Source organism: Ammodytes marinus, assembly GCF_949987685.1.
Source record: "Ammodytes marinus genome assembly, chromosome: 14".
Lineage (NCBI taxonomy): Eukaryota > Metazoa > Chordata > Actinopteri > Uranoscopiformes > Ammodytidae > Ammodytes > Ammodytes marinus.
In genome coordinates this window covers 22,687,249-22,711,886 of record NC_137218.1, presented here as the reverse complement: position 1 = coordinate 22,711,886, position 24,638 = coordinate 22,687,249, and the positions used below count along the sequence as shown (strand labels likewise).

The window sequence follows — 24,638 nt, the reverse complement described above, 5'->3', positions numbered from 1 at the left end:
AATACTAAAAAAGTTTTTAAAAAAAATAATAAAGCCTATGTTTGGATAATCTATTGTGTTTAGTATGAATGCCATTAAGGAGTGATGGAAGCAGTAGATGGAAACACTACTATGTGTTTATGGTTTCTGTGTCTTTATGGTGGTAATATGTGCAAATAGAACACTATATACCTAGGCCTACATGAATATATCCAGTTCCTTCAGTCCACTTAGGCTACATGTTATGATCATTAATTTACAAAGTGTGGTATAGCCTACACACTGACCAGGAAATGTGCCATTGGGAAATGATGGTAAACGTTTACTGATGTGAACAGTAGACCTAAACAATAAATGCAACTTTTCTTACAGCAAGCTGAGTAAATGTAGAGCTAAGTACGCCACCCAGTGGCTGTGAGTGTGAACAGTTCACATGTGCTCTTGGACTACAGTAGACTGTATTCGTAGGCTACTTGTAGAAATAATCAATGCAAATCGTTCAAATCAATGTAAAAAGTATTGTTGGAAGCACATTAACACATATGTGTAAATAGAACTATTTCCAAATTAAAAATGTTACTAGGCTAAAAGTGTGATGGCATGTCACGAGAAACATCTCCCAATAAGCTACAATACTAATGCTGATTTACGACTCAAGCCACTGCAAATGGAAATGGACAAATTGGCTTTTTGTGATAAAGCCTTTTTTCAGATATAACCACCAGTAAAGATTGATTGTGGAGGCCGTCAGAACTTAATGATGTCTCACTACTCAAACACTTTCAAAAATAAATCGAAACAAATTGCACTTTAATGAATTGCTCTATCTTGATTATCAGGCAACTTCAAAATAGCCTGATATATGTTTTATAAGCACCTTTTCCTTCCTGATTCCACTACCAGAACTTGTTATCTCATAATTGACTTTTGTCTCGTAATTTCGAATTATCTTTATAGCGATAGCCTCACTATCAAGGCCAAGCTTTCATATTTTTTTTTCTTTTTTGGTGGCCGAAACAGTAGAATAATGTCGATACATTACATACATTTGAGACAGTAACCGAAAACATAGACCGAAAACCACTTTTAAAAAGCAGATAGGCCGTCACGTGACCAACGACTAAATCATGTGACTGAATCAGAAACAAGCCAGCACCGCGGCTTTACTTTCCGAGAGTTCTTCCTCCGGAGCGTGTGTTCGGTATGGCTGTTTCAGAGAGGCTCGGGGGGCTGGTCCGTCTCCTGTGCCTGTGGGCCGTGTTTGATGCGGGCAATCCGCTGCTCTTCCCCCGGGAGTCTGTCTCCAGAGAGGTGAAGGAGCTGAGTGGGCTGTGGAGCTTCAGGGCGGACAAGTCCCCGACCAGGAACCAGGGATTCCAGAGGGCATGGTACAAAAGTCGCCTGATAGAGGTGAGCACGATAGCAGAGCTGATAAAGTGAAGCTGCGCACTTTGTCTGCAGCGGTGCCAAGCAAACAGTTACACAGGCACTGTAATCATGACTGTAATTCGCGTAGCCAAGGCTACTGTGCTTAAGTAGCCTACCGTACATTTACTCAGGAAAGCTACTTAAAGGCGGAGTCAGTGATTCTGGAGAACGCTTGTTCACTTTCAGTCAAAATCAGTGAATTTCTCCTCCTCATGATCTGCTGCTTGTCCATACTGTGTGCACTAAAAACAATCCAGTGTTAATAAACAGCCTAGGCTCTGTAAACGGGCATGTGGCTAACTATGGTTGCCCCCCTTTGTTTACATACCAGATTACAGAGCCATGTGCTACTATTTTGTGTTACTATTGACACCAAAAGAAAAATCCAGGGTACACAATGTACAGTGATTTTGACTACAAGCATTCTCCAGAATCACTGACTCTACCTTTTTAATACTGTGGAATTCAGTGATTCTGGAGAATCTTCGTTGTCAAAATCACTTTTTATCAAATCTTCTTATCTTGAAGGCTTATACCGTACAGTACGGACAGGTAGCGGATGATGAGGTGATGATTCACTGATTTTGCATAGTGATTTTGACAACATTCGTCTCCAGAGTCGCTGACTCCACCTTTTAATATAATTTACTCAGGTACGTAGGAACTTAATAGCCTACTTTGCTTAAGTACATTTAATCAGGTACTGTACTTAATACTGGGCTTAAGTACAAGTTTGAGGCCCAAACACTAGCCCACATAGGCCTCATCATATACTGTACTTGTTGATTACTATTATCCCGGTGGCTGTAGAGTACTGCAGATCCAGCATGTAAAGTAGGCCAAATTATACATTTTATTGTTTTGCTTTTACACGGAATTCTGTATTTACCCCTAGACTGGCCCAGTGATTGACATGCCGGTCCCTGCCAGCTACAATGACATCACCCAGGACCCCACACTGAGAGATTTCATTGGCTGGGTGTGGTATGAGCGAGAGGTGGTGGTGCCGGCCCGCTGGCTCACCGACGAAGGAACAAGAGTGGTTCTCAGAGTGGGGAGCGCTCACTATTATTCAATAGTGGTGAGTGTGTGAACATAAAAGTCTTCTGCATGATATCATTGCACTTTGAAGATATGACATGTATTCCTTCTAGTAATGAGTTGACATGGCTGATTTGGAATCCATGTCTTTACTTCCCGTAGTGGGTGAACGGTGTGAAAGTGGCAGAGCACGAAGGCGGCCATCTTCCCTTTGAGGCGGAGATAGGCAGTGTGATCCGTGAGGGCCCAGCCGTGCCCTGCAGGGTCACCATAGCTGTCAACAACACCCTGACCCTGCAGACACTCCCTCCAGGAACCATCCAGTACATGAGCGACCAGTCAAAGTAACTAGCTTTGATTCTCTTCCATTTACATGTTATACATTCATTTTCTTTACTGGGAGAATGTAGCCCTTTGCTAGTTCAATGTGACATTTGGTTGGCTGACAGTAAACTGTGTGCCTGTCAGTGAGTGTTCACATAATGAAGACATTGTACTTTACTACAGGTATCCTGAGGGTTTTTTTGTGCAGAACATCTACTTTGATTTCTTCAACTACGCTGGCATACATCGCCCTGTGCTGCTCTACACTACTCCTAAGGCCTATGTGGATGACATCACCGTGGTTACTGACTTCTCAGACAACATTGGTAAATGAATGCACCTTAAAACAATAAACTCCATTTCACCAAAGCATTTGTAAGAGTAAACTGGTTTAAGACTTTTATGCGGCATGTTCACAAGTGTTGTTTCCCCAATGTTTCAGGTTTGGTGAAATACAAAGTATCAGTCCAAGGTGCATCCACAGTCAACATGAAGGTGACTTTGATAGACAAAGATGGCCACTGTGTAGCCTCCTCCAATGAGTCATCTGGAGTGCTAAAGGTGGTAGATGTCAAGCTGTGGTGGCCCTACCTGATGCATGAGAATCCAGGTTATCTTTACTCCATTGAGGTAAGGCAACATGTCAAAGGGACTTTTTACATTGAAATGTAGATGCAGGTCACATGAGTATGACCACAAGACTTTATATTTATTTGTTCATTCATTTCTCCTTTAGTTCAAACAGAATACAAAAAATACAAGCAAGTGTAAAACAACAGCCGAAGAACAAAACTAGAACATTTTTAAAGTGCAATAAACTATAGACATTTATAAATGCATCGTATGTGTCTGAAAAGGAGCTGGAGGAAGCTATAGTTTATTAATTCACACCCCTTATTAAATTTCTAATAATCATCTTAATCAATATGTGCAGCTATAAACACCTGTTTCCATATGTACACCAATTCTTTTCATTTTTACACTAATCAAACGCCATACAAAAAAGAGAGAAAAAACCCTCGTATATACCTCTCTATATAGCTCTGACATCTGCTCTTTAATATGTAGGTCCGCTTAATGGACGGGTCAACATCTGAAGATGTGTATTCTCTACCAGTCGGCATCCGCACAGTCAGCGTCACCAGCACCCAGTTCCTCATCAACAACAAGCCCTTCTATTTCCACGGGGTTAATAAACATGAGGACTCTGACGTGAGTAGTGCCACTAGAGGGGAGCATTGAGCTTAGAAGAAAAAAACATTTCTGCATGAACATGTTTTGCCTTCAGTTTAATAATCCAATCCTACCTTCTTCTGTTCACCTAATGTTGTAGATTCGAGGTAAGGGCTTGGACTGGCCCCTGATTGTCAAGGACTTTAACTTACTCAAGTGGTTGGGGGCCAACTCGTTCCGCACCAGCCATTACCCGTACGCAGAGGAGATCCTGCAGATGTGTGACCGCCATGGCATCGTGGTGATAGACGAGTGCCCGGGGGTGGGCATCAAAGACATGTGAGTGTCACTGCTCGCCTCTCTGTGACCTTTGGCTGTGTGTTTGATGAAGGGTTCAGAGTGGTCAACACTAAACAGTGTGACTGTGTTACTGTATGAGTGCAGACGTATGTGTAGTGTCCACTGCTACTGTCCCTTAAACCTTATGACTGTCGTTATGGTAAAGCAGCAAAATACAGTATATATTTGCAAGAAACATCACCTTGTCTAAGTTAAAGGTGGAGTCAGCGATTCTGGAGAATGCTTGTTGTCAGAAAGACTTTTTGTCATTGTAATATCAGTGAAAATCTTCTCATGATCTGATACCTTTCCTTACTGTGTGTGTACTGAAAATAAATTTGGTGTTAATACACAGCCTAGGCTCTGCAAACGAGCATGTTGCCATCTACGGTGGGTCCCTTATTTGCAAAACCTTTGTTTTACATACCAGTTTACAGAGCATTGGCTGTGTATTACCAGATTTCTTTTCGGAATAAAGAAAAGGCAAATTCTCAACAACATATTGAAAATAAAAGCATTTGACTTTGGGGTTGGAATTTAATTGAAAAAGCTGATCACATTAGAAAACATGCAATAACGAATTTCGATCTAAATCTGTTGGGGGGGGGGGGGGGATAGAGCCAAAAGAAGAATCATGGGATTATTTACAGTTTAAAGTCAAATATCAAAATTAACTGTGAGCACCAATTTTCGGAAATCTGACCATTTAAAGCATATTGAGTTCTAATTTTTTTCATTTTATCAAAGTACAATACTCACAAATGAATCTGTGTCCTTTGTGCTGTGCTGCCGGTGTAGCCGCAGTTTTGGAAACGCCTCCCTGGCCCATCACCTTGACGTCATGGACGAGCTGGTGAGTCGGGACAAGAACCATCCCTCTGTGGTCATGTGGTCAGTAGCCAATGAGCCGGCGGCAGAGATGCGCCCCGCTGAATACTATTTCAAGTGAGTAGGGGAGAACGGGGTAATTTGTCACATGGGTTGGATGTCACATTCGTTATATCTCGCCACCAGAGCACGCTAGCTCTGAAATGTTGATATAAAAAAGGTCCAGAATTGGGATCAGAGGTCACATACATAGACTTCCTTGGAGGAAGACAGCTGCATTTCAGGTGAGAGGATGTTTTGTGTTTTTCATGTCAAATTCAAAATATTTTGCTTCTCAGTATTTTTCTTCTAGGCTTTTACACAATGGGTTTATAACAAAACACTTGTTACCCTCAGAAAGTGTGAAGGGTAAACTATAGTTTAGATTGTGGTTAGCAAGCTAATTAGTTGTCAGATGGTTGTTGGCCTTGATGCTAGCAAGAAATTCAAGTTGGGGTTGGTCGTCAAATTTTTTGAGGGGTTGGTTGTCACATGTTATCTCAAGGCTGCAGCCAGAAAAGGAACCCAATAACGAAATAAATTGTCAAGCTGTATCCTCACTGACACCCCAGAGAAGGAAAGAATAGAACAGGAAAAGGCAGCTAGCAAGCAAAAGAAAAAAGGGCAACAAAATCAAAACAACCCAGTGCATCCCAAACTAGACCAGCTGCCAAGGCTACAGAACGTTATGTAGGCCTATTTGTCAACTTGACAATGCAATTAAACATTCAAATTTGGTTCTGCCTCCTTGCCTTCTTTTTAAGATTTTTCCCATTAAGATAACATTGTGACAAACAACCCCATAGTGTGTGACAACCGACCCCTTGATGGGGTTGGTTGTCACAATGTGTCAGAGTGTCTTTGATGGTAAATTACTTCTTCATTACAATAAGTTGGAAAAAAAGAGAGACACACATTTCTAGCCAACACCTTAAGCTTCAATTTAATGTAGGAATGGCTATTGACAGATGTTTTGGTGATGAGCAATTCTCACTAGAGTAAAAAGTGTGCCTACTTACCCCGTTCTCCCCTACTTGTTCTGTCCTTTTGGTTAGATGTTGTTAAGATGTGAAGCATTCAATTAATGGATCAACATATTCATTCAAACACACACTGACCCTTGAGGATGCATGATCATTCACTATCCCCTCCCATTATGCCAATTATTACTTGGGCTGCGTTCCAATCCACATACATTCTTAGTGTGGAAATCGGCATGCTTTTTTGGTGATTCTGACCTGCAATCCATTGCGCACTGGAAGTTAAGTCACATCGACAGAGCCTCCGAGTGAAAACAACCAACATGCGAGCGAATGTGAGACTTTAAGCAATAGGAAGTTTCAAGGCGCTATGGTATGATGAAATTAACAAGAAAAAGTACAGTATGTCCCCATTGTAAGCCTACTGCATCCAAACTACGTACGTTAGTTCCTTTAGTAGTCCTCCACTTTTAGGGGCATTTTTAAAAACTTTAAAACATGTAAAGCTTTAAACTGCCTCTATGGTTGTCTATAGGAGAAAAATACTGCTAGTTTGACAGCCACAGCCAATCCCATTCACTACAGTATATGTGGAATGCAAGCAGCAGTCTTCTTGGGGCTGCCCTGAACAGCTAGAGCTCAGTTCTAGCTCCAAGGCTTCAGAAAGACAAACAGAACAGACACATACTCAACCTGCCCAACTGGGGACCCAGCAAGCAAAGGTGTGTGGAGAACACGGTGTACACATGATAATTCAAACGCACAGACATGTGCTTTGTCACACTGGAGTTGTAACTGACTAAAGCAGTTTATTAAAGTTAGGGTGGAAAATGAACAGAAGTGTGTTGTGACCTTGTGGTGATGATATAACAGTACAATCATTAAAGTCCTGAAACGGGTGCCTGCCTTTCTTTGTTTGTCTTTATAGGACATTGATATCACATACCAAAGCTCTGGACCCTACCCGGCCCGTCACTTTTATCACAGACAGTAACTTTGCCAGGGACAAAGGGGTGAGTTTTTGCTTGCGTCAATATCACCGGTATGCCAATACAAACACCTGCACAGCACACATATTATTAATTGTTACATTTATTATTTACCACAAAGCCGTTATTATTATTATTATTATTATTATTATTATTATTATTATTATTATATTATTGTTATAATTTTGTATTGAGGGAAGTGCTAGTGCATTTTTTTATTTTTGCAAGTGACTTAAAGGTGGAACTCAGCAATTATGGAGAACGCTTGTACAAAATCAGTGCATATCTCCCTACGATCCGATCATACTGTGTGTGACATTACAGTGTTAGTACAAAGCCATAGGCTCTGTAAACTGGTATGTAGACAAAGGGGGCCACCGTAGCAGGCAACATGCCCGTTCACAGAGCCTAGGCTGTGTATTAACACTGGATTTCTTTTCAGCTGACACAGTATGTACAGGAAGAGACTCGTGAGTAGATATTCTCTGATTTTGACAGGTTGATATTGACAACAAGTATTCTCCAGAATCGCTGACCAACATGTTTTTCTGTAGCTGTAGAAATCAGTGCTGAAGTGAATGATGTCACCTTTTCCCCACATAAGCCATGTAGGGCTACAAAACTCATACTAGTACTAAGTTGTTGGAGAAAATACATGTACAGTGGAGGAAATAAGTATTTGATCCCTCACCGATTTTGTAAGTTTGCCCACTTACAAAGAAATGAGCGGTCTATCATTTTAAAGCTAGGTTTATTTTAACAGTGATAGACAGAATATAGAAAAGAAAATCCAGAAAATCACATTAAAAAAAAAGATATAAATTATTTTGCATTTCATTGAGTGAAATAAGTATTTGATCCCCTACCAACTATAAAGAATTCTGGCTCCCACAGATTAGTCCTCGTGCTTTCAAACAGTATTCTCAACTAGTTTCCTGTATAAAACACACCTGTCTCAACTTGTTACCTGTAGAAAATACACCTGCCCACAGAGTAAATAAATCGAACTCCAACATCTCCCTCATGGGCAAGACCAAAGAGCTGTCTAAGGACATCAGGGACAAGATTGTAGACCTGCACAAGGCCGGAACAGACTACAAGACCATTGGCGAAAAGCTGGGTGAGAAGGAGACAACTGTTGGTGGAATTATTCGAAAATGAAAGAAACACAAAATGAGCATCAATCTCCCTCGGTTTGGGGCTCCATGCAAGATCTCACCTTGTGGGATATCAATGATCATGAGAAAGGTGAGGGATCAGCCCAGATCTACACAGATAGATTGTTTATGATCCCAAGGCAGCTGGGACCACAGTCACCAAGAAAACCATTGGTAACACACTATGCCGTAATGGATTGAAATCCTGCAGCGCCCGTAAGGTCCCCCTGCTCAAAAAGGGACATGTACAGAACCGTCTGAAGTATGCCAATGAACACCTGAACGACTCAGAGAATGCTTGGGAGAAGGTGATATGGTCAGATTAGAACAAAATCAAGTTCTTTGGTATCATAGTGACTCGCCATGCTTGGAGGAAGAGGAATTCTGACTATGACCCCAAGAACACCATCCCCAAAGTCAAGCATGGAGGTTGAAGCATTATGCTTTGGGGGTGTTTCTCTTCTAAGGGGACAGGTGGACTTCATTGCGTCGAGGGAACTATGGATGGGGCCATGTACCATGAAATACTAGGTGACAACCTCTTTCTCTCAGCCAGGTCCGTAAAAATGAGTCTTGGATGGGTCTTCCAGCACGCCGATGACCCTAAAAATACAGCAAAGGCAACAAAGGAAAGGCTCAAGAAGAAGCACATTAAGGTCATGGAGTGGCCTAGCCAGTCTCCGGACCTTAATCCAATAGATCTGTGGAGGGAGCTGAAGCTCAAGCGACAGCCTCGAAACCTTAAAGATTAGGAGAGGATCTGCAAAGAGGAGTGGTCCAAATATCCTCTTAAGATGTGTGCAAACCTGGTCATCAACTACAAGACAGGTCTGACCTCTGTACTTGCCAACAAGGGTTTCTCCACCAAGTACTAAGCAATGTTTTGATAGGGGATCAAATACTTATTTCACTCAATGAAATGCAAAATAATTTATATCTTTTTTATGTGATTTTCTTTTTGATATTCTGTCTATCACTGTTAAAATAAACCTAGCATTAAAATTATAGAGCGTTCATTTCATTGTAAGTGGGCAAACTTACAAAATCAGTGAGGGATCAAATACTTATTTCCTCCACTTTATGTTGTCAGGGCCTTTAATGGCGGATGATGACCAGAAACAATATTCTCATAGATGGTGTTTTAAGATAGAAGTTCTACACACTATTTAAAGTTACTCATGAAGGAAAAGATTATCAGAAAAGAAAAGATACACAATAGTGCTACATGGCGCCATCAGTCATAACATGCCATTTCCTTAAATGTTCTTGTATCAACATAATGACCTTCTGTGAATTTGATAAAGTTCCGGAAGGAAAAAATAAGGGAGTAAAAGTTAAACTGACCTGCTGAGTTTCAGATGTATATCTGTTGGAATTCTGAAACTCTTGTTTACCCAAAAGCAAACTGAATTGCTGACATTGTTTACATTCCTGTGCAGTGAGGAGTGTTTTTCAGGGTGTAGTTTGTCGCCTTAAGGTGGCGATTAGTTTGTCCGGACTACCTGCAGCCACTAGTTTGTACAGTAGCTCTGAATTCCACTTTTCAACTCTTTTTGTTTACCTGAGGGCTAAATGGTAAATGGACTTGACTTATATAGCGCTTTTCTAGCCGATTTTCTCAGCCCCAAAGCGCTTTACATATCTTACCACATTCACACATTCATACACACACTCATACACCGATGGCAGTAGCTGCCATGCAAGGCGCTCTCTGAACCATCGGGAGCAATTTGGGGTTCACTGTCTTGCCCAGGGACACTTCGACATGTGGCGGGTAGGCAGGGAATCGAACCTCCGACAATCTTCCTACCCACTTCGCCACTACTGCCCAACATTGCTTTATTATGAAAACATCTATTAACAAAAAGGAGCAATAAAATCAGCTTTTATTTGTCATTTATTATGTTGCAACAGAAACTTCAAGGACATGTTGAATAGTATGTCTACAAGTCTTGTTTTTTCTATTGATCTTGTCCCTAGGCGCCCTTTGTGGATGTTATCTGTGTAAACAGTTACTTCTCCTGGTACCATGACCCTGGCCACATGGAGGTCATCCCCATCCAGCTCAACACTCAGTTTGAGAACTGGTACGGGAAGTACCAGAAACCCATCATCCAGAGTGAATATGGGGCCGACGCAGTGCCGGGGCTCCACAGTGTAAGGTTTCACACACACATAAGCATCCGATCACCTGACCATTAGCACACAAGCAATTATATCTATATTTATTATTTCTGTTGCAAACTATAGCTGCAACGATTTTCTGATTTTGCTAAACATCAGTATATTCTAGATTCATTACACAAAGTGAAATATGTCAGGCCTGTCTTTTGTTTTAATATGGATGATTGATCGCGGCTTACAGCTCATGGAATACAATCCAGTATCTCAAAATATATGAATATTACATAAAACCAATCAAAAAAAGGATTGATAATACAGAAATTTCAACCATCTGGAAAGTATGTTTATTCTAGATTCATTTCACTTTTTGTGTAATGAATCTAGAATAGATGAAAGTGTCACAGAATTTCTTTATTATATAATTTTTTTTTAAATGGACCTGTAGATCTACGTACTCTGATTGTGCCACTTTAATGCAGAGGTGTAAGAATCTGTCCTTTCCCCTCTCCAGGACCCACCTGTGATGTTCACAGAGGAGTACCAGAAGGCCGTCCTGCAGAGCTACCACGACGTGTTCGACCAGAAGAGGAAGCATTACGTCATTGGAGAACTCATCTGGAACTTTGCCGACTTCATGACTTTACAAGGTAATGATGTCATTTCCCCCACTGTGTATACAATGATCCTGTTGTGTATGTGTCAGAACGTCAGGGGGTCAATCTACTTAGAAAAGTCCAAAATGTCCAATTTGCACATACTACTTGCTGTAGTATGGTCTGGCTTTGAGAGACTAATTTGCACACAACACTGTAACAAAATAAGCTCACTGCTCACACTGCACTGAACACCTAATGAGAGGGACCCTTTGTAAGAATGATGTAGCCTATGAATTCATGTCCGACGCAAACATGACGTGTGTGATCAACACCTCCACCTGCAAGACTGGTAATCTGTTATTTGTGCAGGTATGCCATCAAGTCGAGTCATGTTGGTAGTCAGTATGTTTAACAAAAGAGTCATGGATAGCGACAGGATTTAAACAGACTCTGATATCAAGTTTAGAGATGTGTCTTATACCAAAACATACTGTATACCCTCGGTACCACCAAACAAAAGGGTGACACAAATAGGTATGGCACGGTTCGCTTATTTTGGTACCCTTTCCTAACTTTGACTGTGGACAAGTAAATAAATGCGAACCGTACCGAAACCGCTCGGTCTCTCTAGATCCTGTTAAGACCCTCCTACAATGGATTCATGCTAGAAGAAAATAGTAGACTAGTAGAATATCTTGTAAAATATTACAGAAAAACAACATGTTCTTAATACGGAGTTTTAGGGTGTTAAAACCTATATTGCTTCACTCATTTTTATACAGGCCTAAAGGGTGCAATATTTTCTCGCTTTTGGTATTGAGAAAAAATGTACTCAAAGAATCTCAAATAATGTGCTTATCGACCTGACTAAATACTCCTCTCTCTCTCTGGTGTCTTTAGGGATCACCCGTGTGGTGGGGAACAAGAAGGGTGTGTTCAGCAGGCAGAGGCAGCCCAAAGCAGCAGCATTCATCCTGAGGGAGAGGTACTGGAGGCTGGCCAATGAAACAGGCAGACTACCTCCATGGACCAAGTACCCCTGCTCACTCTGACCCACCCGCTAGTCGGGGCACCCAGTCAAGGACATGTTAACACTATGGAAAGGTGCTGGTAAAATACTGTCCGTTTCTGGAGACAGATTCCCCGAAACAAACATAGAAAAACTTGTTTTTTTTAAAGCAATTCAAGTGTGTATACATGAGGTCGAAGCACCATGAAACCCAATTGATTTATGCTGTCTATGTGGGCTGTAGGGTTTTTGCAAGCAATCGGACACTTTTTATGCTGAAAACATTTTGCCCTCAGTGTCTCGTCTAAGGCACCATTCAATTTTTATACTCCTTTTAAAATTGTGATACGTTTTCCTTAGAATAAACCTTAACTGAAGGTTTAACAATTGTTTTAGTTGTTATGGGATATTCTGCTACAGATGGCAGAGGTGGAAAAACTTGACCTTTCCTCAAGTGTGGAAACCAGTCAGAGAAAGTACATTGCATTTCAAAGACACTGTTAAAGAAGAGTTAACACATTATGACCTATATTCCTCTGCTCTGTGTGTTTGAGGACACGTTCTAATATAAAAGGCATAAAATAGTGTTAACGGTTTGATTGGATTGCATCTTTTATTCCTGGTGCATTGTGTGAATCATTTGACTGTTTTGAACATTTTTAAAGGTTAAAATTACTTTTATTACAATGCTGAGTCAAATCATGAATCATGAAAGTGTTTTATTTTTGTATGTGAAAATTACTTTTGATATGAATCAATGTATTAAAGGCAAAGCATGAATCGTGAACTTTTTTTCTCTTTTTCAAACAACTTCCAACATTATTATATTTAACTTAAGGGTTAATTGGTATAACAATAACTATATAAGGCACCTTTCACACAAGATATGCAGCTTTGAGTGCCTTACAATAAGGAAATGACGTGCACTTAGTGCTTCACAAGAAACAATACATTGAATGGAAATGTTCATCGACAATGGTGACATCTTTAACTCTCATCACACGGTTGATCGTTGTTACGTTTTGATGAATACTGGAGATTCAGACTCCCCTTGAAATTCCTTTCTAGTCAGAAACATCTTTACATTTTCCTATGTGAAACCAACAGCCCTTTTAGATGGCTAGTTATGGTCTACTTTAGACTTATTGTCCCAGTACTTAATGTTTTTCTGTTTTGTTTTTTTGGATTGGGTCCAACTGTAATTGCTGTTAATACAATAATTGGTGATTACTAATCCAATACACCTGTCTGTCAGCACTAGTATTGACATTAAAAGGATAGTGTCAGATATCACTGATCCATATTCAATACTTTTTCTTTAGTTTAATATCCCATGTCACATAAGGTTTCTGTTGGGTTGCATTTTATTGCATCTGCAGCCAGTAACTGTTTAACGTTTTTTGTTTTTTTGTGGTGCATCCTGCAGTATTTCTTTCATTCGCTTCCAAAAATGCACATACCGCCAGGCACGGGCTTGGGCGCTGGTATCGTAAAAACACAACAGCTTTTGTCCAATGGTGCCGTTAGAACCAACAAAAACGTTCCTCGTAGCTACTTTAAACTCAAAAACGTATGTTCAAAGTACAAACACTGATTAATTATTTAAGCAAGATTTAGGGAATTAAACTAAATTACTACCTAAATACCGACATTGTACATTGCTTTAAGAAGAACAAACAAGTTTCATTTGATAAGTGACTTGTAAGAGCTTATAAGGTCACTCAATCTATGTGTCACATGTGGTTCACTGTACACATCACAAGGAGTACTGATAAGTCTGGGACAACAGCTGTGATGTGATTTCCGTCAGTCTGCCCCAGGGCAGCTGTGGCTACTATCGTAGTTTACCACCACCGGTATGACTGTGTGTGAACGAATTGAACCAGGAACCCTGTAAAGCGTCTTTGAGTGCCTAGGCAATAAAGCGCTATATAAAACCTATCAATTATTATTATTTATTATTATTTCTGGAGGAACTTTCCAGATTAAAAAATAACCCGCATGACATCAGCAGGGGTTAGAGTCTAGACGCTATCAAGTTGCATTATCAAAATTATCGAATGCTTTGTTTGGGTGGTTTTCCCACATGATTCTTAAAGTAAGGACTTCTGTAGTTTTGTGTAACCCAGTTTTATGGTTTGCGGAGTAACCCCTTTAAGAATTGTAGGTATTTTATCAATTTGAAAACAGACCATAAATTGAAAATGCTTTTGGAACTCATCCTTAAAAAGGATGGGTTCACACACAACCAATACTTTAATGTTATAGTAAGAAACCTTTAACATTTCTTTGAGCTAAATCCTCCCTAATATCAGTTTTAACAGCATTTGAATTCCTTCAAATAACAAGTGACAGGGGCGTTTTCAGAGGGAATGTTTTAATGGTAGATCATTTCCACATGACAATGACACAATTAAAAATGTTCTCATGTCAACCTTTTCCACAGTTTTCCCTTAAAGTAAAGCCAGATTTTTAACAGATTATTTTTTTGCACCCTCCTACCATTCATGTAACACTTTTTCCATGTAAGAAAATACAGCATTTTAAAACATATTTGGCAATACAGAAGCAAACCCAGTAAGTTTTCCTCCACAAAGAAACTGAATAAACATTTAATGCTGACACATGGATTCCTAGCCCTCCGACCCCTCAACTTTATTTTATTTTTTTAAAACTAAAATAACCCAGAATGTTAACAGTCTATACAGCTAAAGGGCATAATTAATGATGAAAAAAGGAACATTACAATCATGTAGTTTTAAACAGAGTGTACTCCTAGCTAACGTCTAGCTAGACAAAATAAAGATGGTAATTATATAGTGGAGTTCAGGAAGGGAATAAGAACCAGCCATCGATTTGACAGGGCGTTTGTCTGCCAATTTTCTGAATGGATTTATGCACCGATTTTTGGATATATCTAATCTCTGGGAATGACCAATTTAATCAGATTACATTTTAAGGAAGGCATGCAGAAGTGCCCGTTACAGATACCATTCTTCATTTTACAAGGCTATTACTGTTGCTCGTCTTTGGCTCAAGGCCTAGTGATCAAACAGAAGGCACTTTTGTTGGCATTGGTGATGCAACTAACATGGCAGTTATACCTCAGGGCCTAAATGAATATTAATGAGAATGCACTTTCGATTGTTTTGACCTTTTTTCTTTTCTTTTTTACATTATATCATCACACCACACGGTGATCCATTTACAAGTTTGTTTTTTTCGACTCCACATCCAAATTGCTCACCCATTTTTGTTAAAGTAACTGCACACATCTAGTGTAATAGGCTTGCATATGACTGGAATCATGAATGTAGTAACAGGCTACCTACTGTAGACTCAGTTCTATGGTCGACACCCACGGGACCCATAGCTGTTGCCACAACAACTGGCAAGTAATATGTCAGTCTGACCCTTCTAAAATAAGAAAAAATAAATTGACTTTGTGCAAGTGAATCCATAGGAGACTTGTCTTACATGCGAGTGCACAGGCTTTCCCAGGAAAAAGGACAAAGGACAAAAACAGTGCTGTGGTTGATCTCATTGTGAGCCGAGATGAATCAGAACCTGGTGTAAGCCCGTACAAGGCAATACTGAATAAGGAAGATCTTATAGATGAAGTGCTAAGGAATGAGGCAAACATAAAAAAAAAAAACATAACATGATGGACCTGGACCATATAGTTGGGTTGTAAAAAAGGACTGTACTGGTGCTGGCATGCTTTTAGCCAAATTACTAGCAACCATGGCAATGTAACATGACTGTGGAACATCTTCCAAAGCAGACCATAGTGTTTAAAAAGAGTTTGAATTTTGCTCAAAAGGGGAACTGCACCAATTTCACACATCAAAGCCTGTTTAAAAGGTGTTGGGGAAACATTGACGATTATGTGAAGTCGTATGTCCGATCTAAGTGATTAATATAAGAATGTCATTTGATTCAGTGTCAATTGGGTCTGAAGACTTCAAAATCAAAAGAATCCGTTGGTCGCATGCATCCATTATACACCTGTTACTCAAACCCAAAGGACAAATATTGACAGTGAACCAGATACATGGTCTTCACAGAGAAGAATTGAGCAAAGTTCATCCCATAATGATGAGTGGAAACTGTCTAGAGACGAACATTATGCTTTGGAAAAAGCGGTAACAGACAGTGATGTAACAGTCTACACAGTGGATATGATAAGAAGTAAAATGGGTTACAACAACAGGAATGAATAGACCATTTCACCTTGAAAATAAGTGGGGAGGGGCGGTGGGGGGTGGCATCATCATCTCAATTTCCATTTTCTCAACACAACTGATGACTTCACAGGAAGCACATTGCTGAAAATTACTCTCCTGATAGCTGCTATCGTCAATAATTTAACCACCCTAAGCCCAGAAAGAAAAAAGAAAAAACTGTTAAGGGGCATGGAGAGACTAGCAGTGATTGAGACTATTAACAAGCTGGTTTTAACACCACGGATGAATCACATTGTTTACAGGTATTACTAAGACTGTTGTACATCTCTTGACAGCGTAAGTGTGCGTGTGTGTAAGATTGTCCGACATATGCTTAAAAGCCGGGACACAGCGTACCATGCATCTGACGAGTAGGATGCTTGAAAATCGGTGGCTTTCCGGATGGGGAAAGAGAAGATGGTCGTACTCAGAAATATAGTTTCTAGCACACTGTGGTGTCTCTCTCTCTCTGGCTGTACAACCCCTTTGCTATGTCAGATGATAAGCTAAAGTAACTTCATAAAAAGTTTCTTGCAGTTGTTTTGTCTGAGAAAAACCACCAGGGACCCAGATCTCTTTCTTCCCCTCCCTCCCCCCCGACACAAGCTCCACATACGGAAATCGTAATGCCTTTGCGAGGCTTCTGCCAGCCCCGACATCCTTTCAAGTTTTGTTCACTTCCCCCCATTGCTAATGAACTGTAACTCAGCTATGGAAGAGATCACCGCTACCGTTCAATTGACATCAAGTGTGTACCTGGCTGGACAGTGAACCAAAGAAATGCCAGATGAGCTAAAAACTGTAACAGCAAGATAAAGAGAGATGCTTCTGCCACCAGGCCACTCTATACGCTCGAGCGGACAATCACAGTGTAGCAGCCTTTTCGCTACCTAATGTTATGACTCCATTTGGGGAAGAAACACTTGACTGGTATCTTCATTTACAAAAACTGTGATCATAAAAAAAATAAAGCCTTGGACCTGTGACATTAAAACAACGAGCAAAACAATTGTGTTAACAAGACGTCACCCCCCCCCCCCATCAAAAAAAAAAGTAATTCACCTTAACACTCCTTTAGGCACATAAGTCTTTATGGATCCCACTTGAGTGGTGGTAAGGAATGCTTTTCACACAATAACTTAAAAAAAAAAAAAAAAAATTAAAAGTGAGGGTGCCTTTATGCAAACTTGGTGAGAAGAACCTAAAGTTCCGTTTTTAAAAGACTTGTGTCGGTGGCTTAAAGAGGAAACAATCACCACATCACTGAACTGACTGGAAGATGTCCCGAGCACATCTCCACAACAACTGGTCCACCTAACCCGTGACCTTGATCGCTTCGTTTTGTTCCAGATTGACTCCCGTTTGGTTGGTGGTTTATGTCGTTGTTGCTTTGTTTTTCCTTTAAAAAGGTTCCGTGTCAACACTAAAAATCACAATCTAGCCTGGAATATTGCTCAGCAGCTATTTACAGAATTGCAACAAAAAAAAACTATCTGACTCATCTACACACAATACCTCACATTGTCCCGTGTATATATATTTTTTTAGTGGTCCTCATGGAGAAAACAAAATTTAAAAACGAACTACAAAGTGTAAACATGAAGAAAGAAAAAACAAGTCTGTATAATGTTAATTGTTTTTTGACCCCACTTCTCCACTACCAACAACCAGCCATATAACCTTTATCTGCAAACTGTACGATAACCTAATGAGTGTTTTTTTTTCTCGAATTTTGGGACCCATTGCTCGGTTCCGAGTTTTAGTGCAGACCTTTCTAACCGTTTCAAGTAAAACCCCTTTGAATGTCCTGTTGTTTTTCTTCCATTCTGCGATCCTTTTTTTTTTGTTCAAAAGAGAGCTGTCCTCCATCGTTCTGTATTGTGGCGTCCTGCCTCTTGCTTGCTCCGGTTGATGTGTTTCCCCACACACATACACACACACACACACACACACAGCCCGCCAGCCCCTTCCTTTAAGTGAGTACAATGTTAAACAAGGAAAAAAGAAATTAAAAAGAAAATCCTCTTCCACTTACAAATCCTTCCGTGTTTGCAACATTGAGATGTCAGGCCCAACATTTAAGTTAAATTTCTTCATTTTTTTTTGTTTGTTTTTTTTAAACACACAGCAGAATAAACATTGTTTGGAAGCAAGGTCTCCATGGCAAGTCAAATGTTCAGAGGTCACGTTTCTTTTCTCTTTTTTTTTTCCTTCTTCTTTCGTTTCTTTTTCATATTTTTCCTTGCTTGCCGCGCTCCCGACGGCTTTAGTCCTGCTTGGCCTGGAGCGTCTGCTTCCAGGCCTCGTTCAAGTAAACCAGTCGCTTGTAGTTGAGGGTAAAGAGAATGAAGTTCAGCGCGTATGTGGTGACGCAGATGATGCAGAAGTCCTTAAGGACAAAGTAGAGGATGTAGCCCAGGTAGAGCGAGCCCACCACCGACAAGATGGATGTCGTCATGAGAATAAGGGCGGCCATTGCACTCACAGTCATTCCTACGGCGAGAAACAAAACAAAAAAACTAAAGCTTAGGCAAATTACTGTTTAAAATAGGAAGGGGGGAAAAAAAGAGACAACCTTGGAACACACAAGCAACCTGATGAGTCTGCTCTTTTCTCAGAGCTCCCAGCCCCAGACAGTTCTCTATTTCAGTTAACAGTGTCCTCGTGATGACAGAAGGCTCAAGCACTGAACAGGCTGGTCATAGTATGGTCTGTGGTCACATGAAGTGCTGTCATAGTTCTAAGGCAAAGTGTCCTCTGTGTTTGGTATACTTCTATAGGTTTGTAACTACTGCTGCCTAACAACAGACAAGGATTCTCTTTTGCTGCAAAATTACTCGCATCTACTTTGTCATTAGGCAGCTCTTTCTTTTCATTATGAAATGTGTTTGATATGAACCCGATATTGATAGCTCAATAGCTCAAATGCAATAGTAGGGTCCTGCTCTATCTTCATGGCTAAAAGCGCCAAGCCAAACAGTTTGATATTTGCACACACAACTCTGAAGGTGTGATTGGACTCACTGTGCTCACTGTGAAACACACATAGCCGTTAAAGGATGTTCTCCATTAATTATAATGAGTGTTCAATTACAATCAATGTTTTACACACCTACAATTGTTCTTTACTTGAGTAATTATATTCTAACGCTTTGCCTTTTTGTTTGTTTGGCTTATTCTGATCATTAAAACTAAATATAATAGAACTACTAAGCTCTATAGAAAAAGCAGTTAGCTCCATGTTTAACAGCTGCAACATTAAATGGATGCACACGTTAAAAGGTGGATTTGGCGATGATGATAATATACCATAAGGAAAAATAAATGAATTAGTCATTTCCATGAGGTTTTTGTGACAAATAATATCTCTGCATTGTGACACAAAATGACCTGACCCTATTCTCTTACCGTGAAGAAAGAATATCATGGGAAACAGTCAAATGTATTTCACATGGATGAGAACATTTAAGTTATCGGTAAACTGCTTTTCAAGGCTATTCCCATGCTGTCCACTGGCAATAATCAGAGGTTTAAACTTTGGTTATGCAGATTATGTCGCCGGTAACTCTCACACATATTGACCGTCAAAGCCGTGAGAATATAAGAGAAAGTTTTGAAACGGAGTGGTTTGGGCCTCAAACATGGAAATCTCGACCACGCTGTAGCAGTTTGGCTAAACTGGGCCGCTATTGTGTCCGTCAAATGAGTGCTAACTGCTGTGGCTAAAAGGACCTCTTGTTCTGTGCCAGCACCAGGTGGCCAGGCGGGCCTACAGGCCACTCGGCAGGCAAACATGTCAAAGCAGCATGACTGTATCAGCGACACCATCAATGTACTGAGGGGAGGAGAACGTGGCCCTTTATGTAACCAAAATGGGGAAAAACTCATTTGAAACAAGTCACACAGAAGGAGAAATGATAACGGTCCCTTTGAACAGTCACTGGCAGAAGTTAAAAAAAATATATATATATCAATTGCAGTTCAGTCAGGCAAGCTTCTTCTCATAAAATATTTGACGGTACAAATATATATAAACTGAAATATATTGCTATCACTGTTGTGTGAGTCAGTTTTATAAAAATACAGCCACTGACGCATGAAGGCCGCGTGTTGAGTCAGCACTTGCTTGTGCAATGTCCTGGGAGTTCTGCACCTGAGTTTGCAACAGCAACAGATAACTGGGAAAGAGAAAAAGGCATCTCACCTAGTAGAAGCTGAAAGGCATAAAAGGCTATCCCGTAGACACTGTTGGGTTGGTTCAGTGCGCTGTCATTTCCAAATATGGAGCCCAAGAGTCCAAATCCTCGGCCCCACCTGAACCGCACAAAAAACATCCACAAATAAGTGGATTAAGTTAACAGCTTTATTTCAGGAGGACAGATAGGGGGAAACTGTGGCAAACTGAACAGAGAAATGGATCACAACTGAGATTAAAACATAAAAAATGTATTTACTTGGAAACAGGAACCTGCAGTACTGGCTGGGTGAGGTTAGCTTTTTAGCAAAATTGTGTTTTAGTATCGACAAATTTTATGCTGACAGAAAATGATTCTGTTTTTTGATGGACTAGTGCTGCAACAATTGATTATTTGAATTAAGGTTTGAAATCAGTGAATATCTCCTCACGATCCGATACCTGTATACTGGGGGGAGAAAGCTGGCGTTAATACACAGCCTAGGCTCTGTAAACTGGTATCTTAGCAAAGGGGGGGCCGCCGTAGCTAGCAACATACCAGTTTACGGAGCATAGGCTTTTCAGCACACACAGAATGGATGGACAGGTAGCGGATCGTCAGGAGATATTGACAAAAAGTTAATTTGACAACAAGAGTTCTGCAGAATCACTGACTCCACCTTTAATTGGCCAATTGTTTTATCCATACAAGGACATTTTACTGTTTTGTAGACAAAACTATTGTCTATAAAAAAGTAAAATGTCCTTCTCAGTTGGATGTGACATATTCAAATGTTGGTCCAAGACTTTTTTTTTTTTCATTACATTGACATGACACGAGCAGTTCAGTGGGCGTGACAGATACGAGCCAATTCCTGTGGGCCAACCACTGGTTCCACCTGTTAATAGGGCTCTGCGGTACACCACTACCTGTAAAACTGTGCAACACATTATGTCAACTAACTCAACTTTATAAAACACTGCCCTGCTGCAAAGCCATTTGTCTTAAGTTGGCTGCGATTATATCAACAGCAAATGTCAACATAATTTGCCGATAGATTTCTTTTAAAGAAAAACCCCAAGAACTAACACACAACAAGATACATTTTCAACATGTTCAGTAAACGCAACACTCTTTCACATGGACTCAAACAGTCTTTTAGCTCTATGTGTGTAAAAGCTTTTAATTATGCTTTGGTGGATATTAAAATAAAAAATGTGTTCATGTCTCATTGGAGGCCAGGAGAATGGAGACAGTCGATATCTAAACATAATGCTATCAGAAAATGTCGGAATGATAGCCAGAGTTGCGGTGGATATAAATTTAAAACCCAAGTGAAAGTATGTTTCCATATTAATAGATAAAAACAATCAGATGACAGTTGTCTTAGTGTGCAATTTGTTCAGCAATCTTATTTCATGTACCACGTTATCAAAGAACATTTTCCCTACATATTATTGTTCCCACAACATAGCAAACAGTGAGGCTCTCAAATTTCACAACAGAAGCAATTCTGGCAAGTGTTCCAAGGCGTTATCCATAACAGATTAGCATTCGAGGACGCAAGCAGAAAACATGCAAAAGCTAACAATATAACAAAATACAATAAGCAAATAGAGGGTAAGGCAAGTCCTTGGCGACATTATATGTCAGCATGCTGGAAACCAGGATTATTTAGGCTGCAGTAGAAACTTTTAGCATACTTCATTGAGAGGGAATACATTCTGTCATCATTACTTCACTGTTTTTATAGAGAACCAGTCACACTACTGAAACTGATGGTTTGCAGTTTATTTTAGGCGTGACTCTCTGTAATACTTGAAGAATTACCTCACTCACCCTACAAATATGCAAGAACTCCTAAACAGGTTGCATTCCAGTTTTGCTGGCAGTATTTGTTCAGGCCCTGCCAACACTCCCATTCAGAGAGATTCAATAGGTAAGCTGGAACGGCAGAATTGGTTGTCAACAATAGCAGTGGTCTTAAGAATATAAAGGGGATGTTATCTTATATGGCTGACTGCTTGCAAGACAATCTCTACTGAGTAAACAGCCTGGGATGTATCTCTGATTGTAACATAAGTAGCTGAAGCAACACTGTAGCAGTATCTGTAGCCTATCTGTGTAACTGTGGCAATTGATTTATCCGGTATCAATATGTGACAGTGAGCAGCACTGAATCTTTAAGGTGGCCAACATTGTTCCAGTCCCATGCACTGACCTCTGGAACAGCTCTGTGTGTACTGTCCCTTTAGGTAGCCGGGGTGTACATTTTAACCCCTTGGGCAGACTGATAGCTGCCGGTGACATTAGCACGACAGCTATATATAATGACAGCAGCATGACAGCTAACCTGCAGCTAACGTGAGCGCTAGCTAGCAGGTTAAAAAAAAGTTACCCACAGTTATCCACATTATGCCAGCTAATCATTATCAGTCACAGTTTTGTTCGGAGCAATGAATGACTTGATAAAGCAACAACACTCACACACACATAGCCTACACCAATGACGCTAGGCTGATCCAGCTACCGTCCACTTCTGAGCTAAAGTTGGTGTTACAGATGTGCTAGCCTTTGACACACAAGAGCATTCCAGTGCCAGCAGTTCGCTTTAGTAACCAGTAACTTCCACACAGCTGGCGGCTCTGTGCTGGTAGCTACCCGGCTGGGAAGAACAACGTTAACAAACGGGCTGCGTTAGCTAACGGTTAGCGGCGTTAGCTTCACCGAGCTACATGGCTCAGTGTGTGCTTTTTAAATGATAAGCTAAAAGTTTACTTATTTCAGACTAGTTATTTTAATAACAATTACCCCGCAGCTCGCCTGCACCTATAGTTTACAGTTCGTCTTAGCGGCAGAGGGCAGCAGGCAGACGTTAACCTGGAGCGTCTGACAGTTTAACCCGCGCAGCCCGTCCCCTGTTGCCACAATAGCATCTTCATTGAGCGCTCTTTGCTGAATTCAAATTACCTGGAGCTGAACACTTTCGAGCAGCTGATGGAGCTGCTGACGTCGCACATGGCCTTAAAACTCGGATCCCGAGCCTTTTCCGTCTCGACATGAAAGGCATATATAGACAACACTATGCCTAACAAGCAAACCAGAAGCCTAGCTATTCTTTCCCACCGAGGGGTGGACACTCTCAGGACGGGCGCCGCCATCACTCTCTGGCCTAGCTGGAGACACGCATACATACGCAGCGAGCTCGCCTGCGAGACACAACTGCGACGTGGAAAAGCGTCAGGACGTGACACACCGTGAGGGGCGGGTCGCTGTGCTGAACGAACAAACCCATTGACTGTATTAAAAGTACAAAAAACACTGAACACAGCTCTATGCGGACACACTGTGACTACCCAGTGTATAGGAAAATAAATAATCTTCGGGTCATACTGAGGTTTCCAACACTGCGCAGTATTGTAACAGTGACAGCTGAGTGTTTAGCCCTACATGTAGGCTACTGTAGCCTACATCGTGTGCTTGCGCACATGCCAGTAAGAGAAAATGTCCAATTAAAACAGTTTAAGTTTACTATTCATATCTCAAACAAATGTCTCTCTGAAGGTCCCCAAAACTTACATCCCCACAAAATAATGGTGCGTTAGTAACATTGTTATTACAACAAATTAAATCGTCACACACAGCACACTTGTCCAAATAGGCCTAGTCCTGTTCAATAAAAAACATTAAAATAAAAAAGACTCAATCCAACATGGGACATTAACATGCAAAGACAAAAATACATCCTATAGAAATTACAAGCAAGGCTATAACTAGCAATATTTCCAATAACCTGCACAAAATATTTATTGAATGTAGCCTATAGTGAATATTTCCTGAGTTGCAGAGCCGCGCCATCACGTGACTCCCTGTATATCAACACAGAGTGACATCATCTGTTTACTTGCGCCCTGACTCCTCTGCTGGAAACTGCTGCACTCGGACTGAAAATGGCAACAGACATGGAAAGATTCGCTTCTTTCGAGCAGGCCTTTTACGATCAATATGACTATTACAATCTGCTCGAGTATTCGTGCCATGCCTGCGGAAAAGGGAGAAGCAAGAGGGAGATCGAGATGAACACAAACCGCCATATCCCCGCCGGACACGAAAGGAAAATAGCAGAAAAACTTCACAACAGCGAAATGAAACGCAGGCGAACCAAGAGCACGTCGTGTTGATGGCATTCCTCGGTGTTTACAGGTAACAATGGTGGTTAGCGTCGGCCTTA

General features: G+C 40.7%; 2 protein-coding genes across 2 annotated transcripts; one reads left to right on the top strand and one right to left on the bottom strand.

Moving 5' to 3' along the window:
- Window positions 1-1,127: 1,127 nt before the first annotated feature.
- Window positions 1,128-12,787, top strand: gusb (glucuronidase, beta). The gene is made up of 12 exons (XM_080040804.1): window positions 1,128-1,389; window positions 2,303-2,488; window positions 2,611-2,792; window positions 2,956-3,098; window positions 3,215-3,402; window positions 3,841-3,984; window positions 4,106-4,284; window positions 5,083-5,229; window positions 7,060-7,144; window positions 10,258-10,434; window positions 10,913-11,048; window positions 11,898-12,787. The coding sequence occupies exons 1-12, from the start codon at window positions 1,183-1,185 to the stop codon at window positions 12,047-12,049; spliced, it is 1,926 nt and encodes a 641-aa protein (XP_079896930.1). The 5' UTR covers window positions 1,128-1,182; the 3' UTR covers window positions 12,050-12,787.
- A 1,595-nt stretch (window positions 12,788-14,382) lies between these two features.
- vkorc1l1 (vitamin K epoxide reductase complex, subunit 1-like 1) lies at window positions 14,383-23,590 on the bottom strand. Its single transcript, XM_080041666.1, has 3 exons — window positions 23,378-23,590; window positions 20,437-20,546; window positions 14,383-18,725 (listed from the first exon to the last, which is right to left on the bottom strand). The coding sequence occupies exons 1-3, from the start codon at window positions 23,566-23,568 to the stop codon at window positions 18,499-18,501; spliced, it is 528 nt and encodes a 175-aa protein (XP_079897792.1). The 5' UTR covers window positions 23,569-23,590; the 3' UTR covers window positions 14,383-18,498.
- Window positions 23,591-24,638: the final 1,048 nt, after the last annotated feature.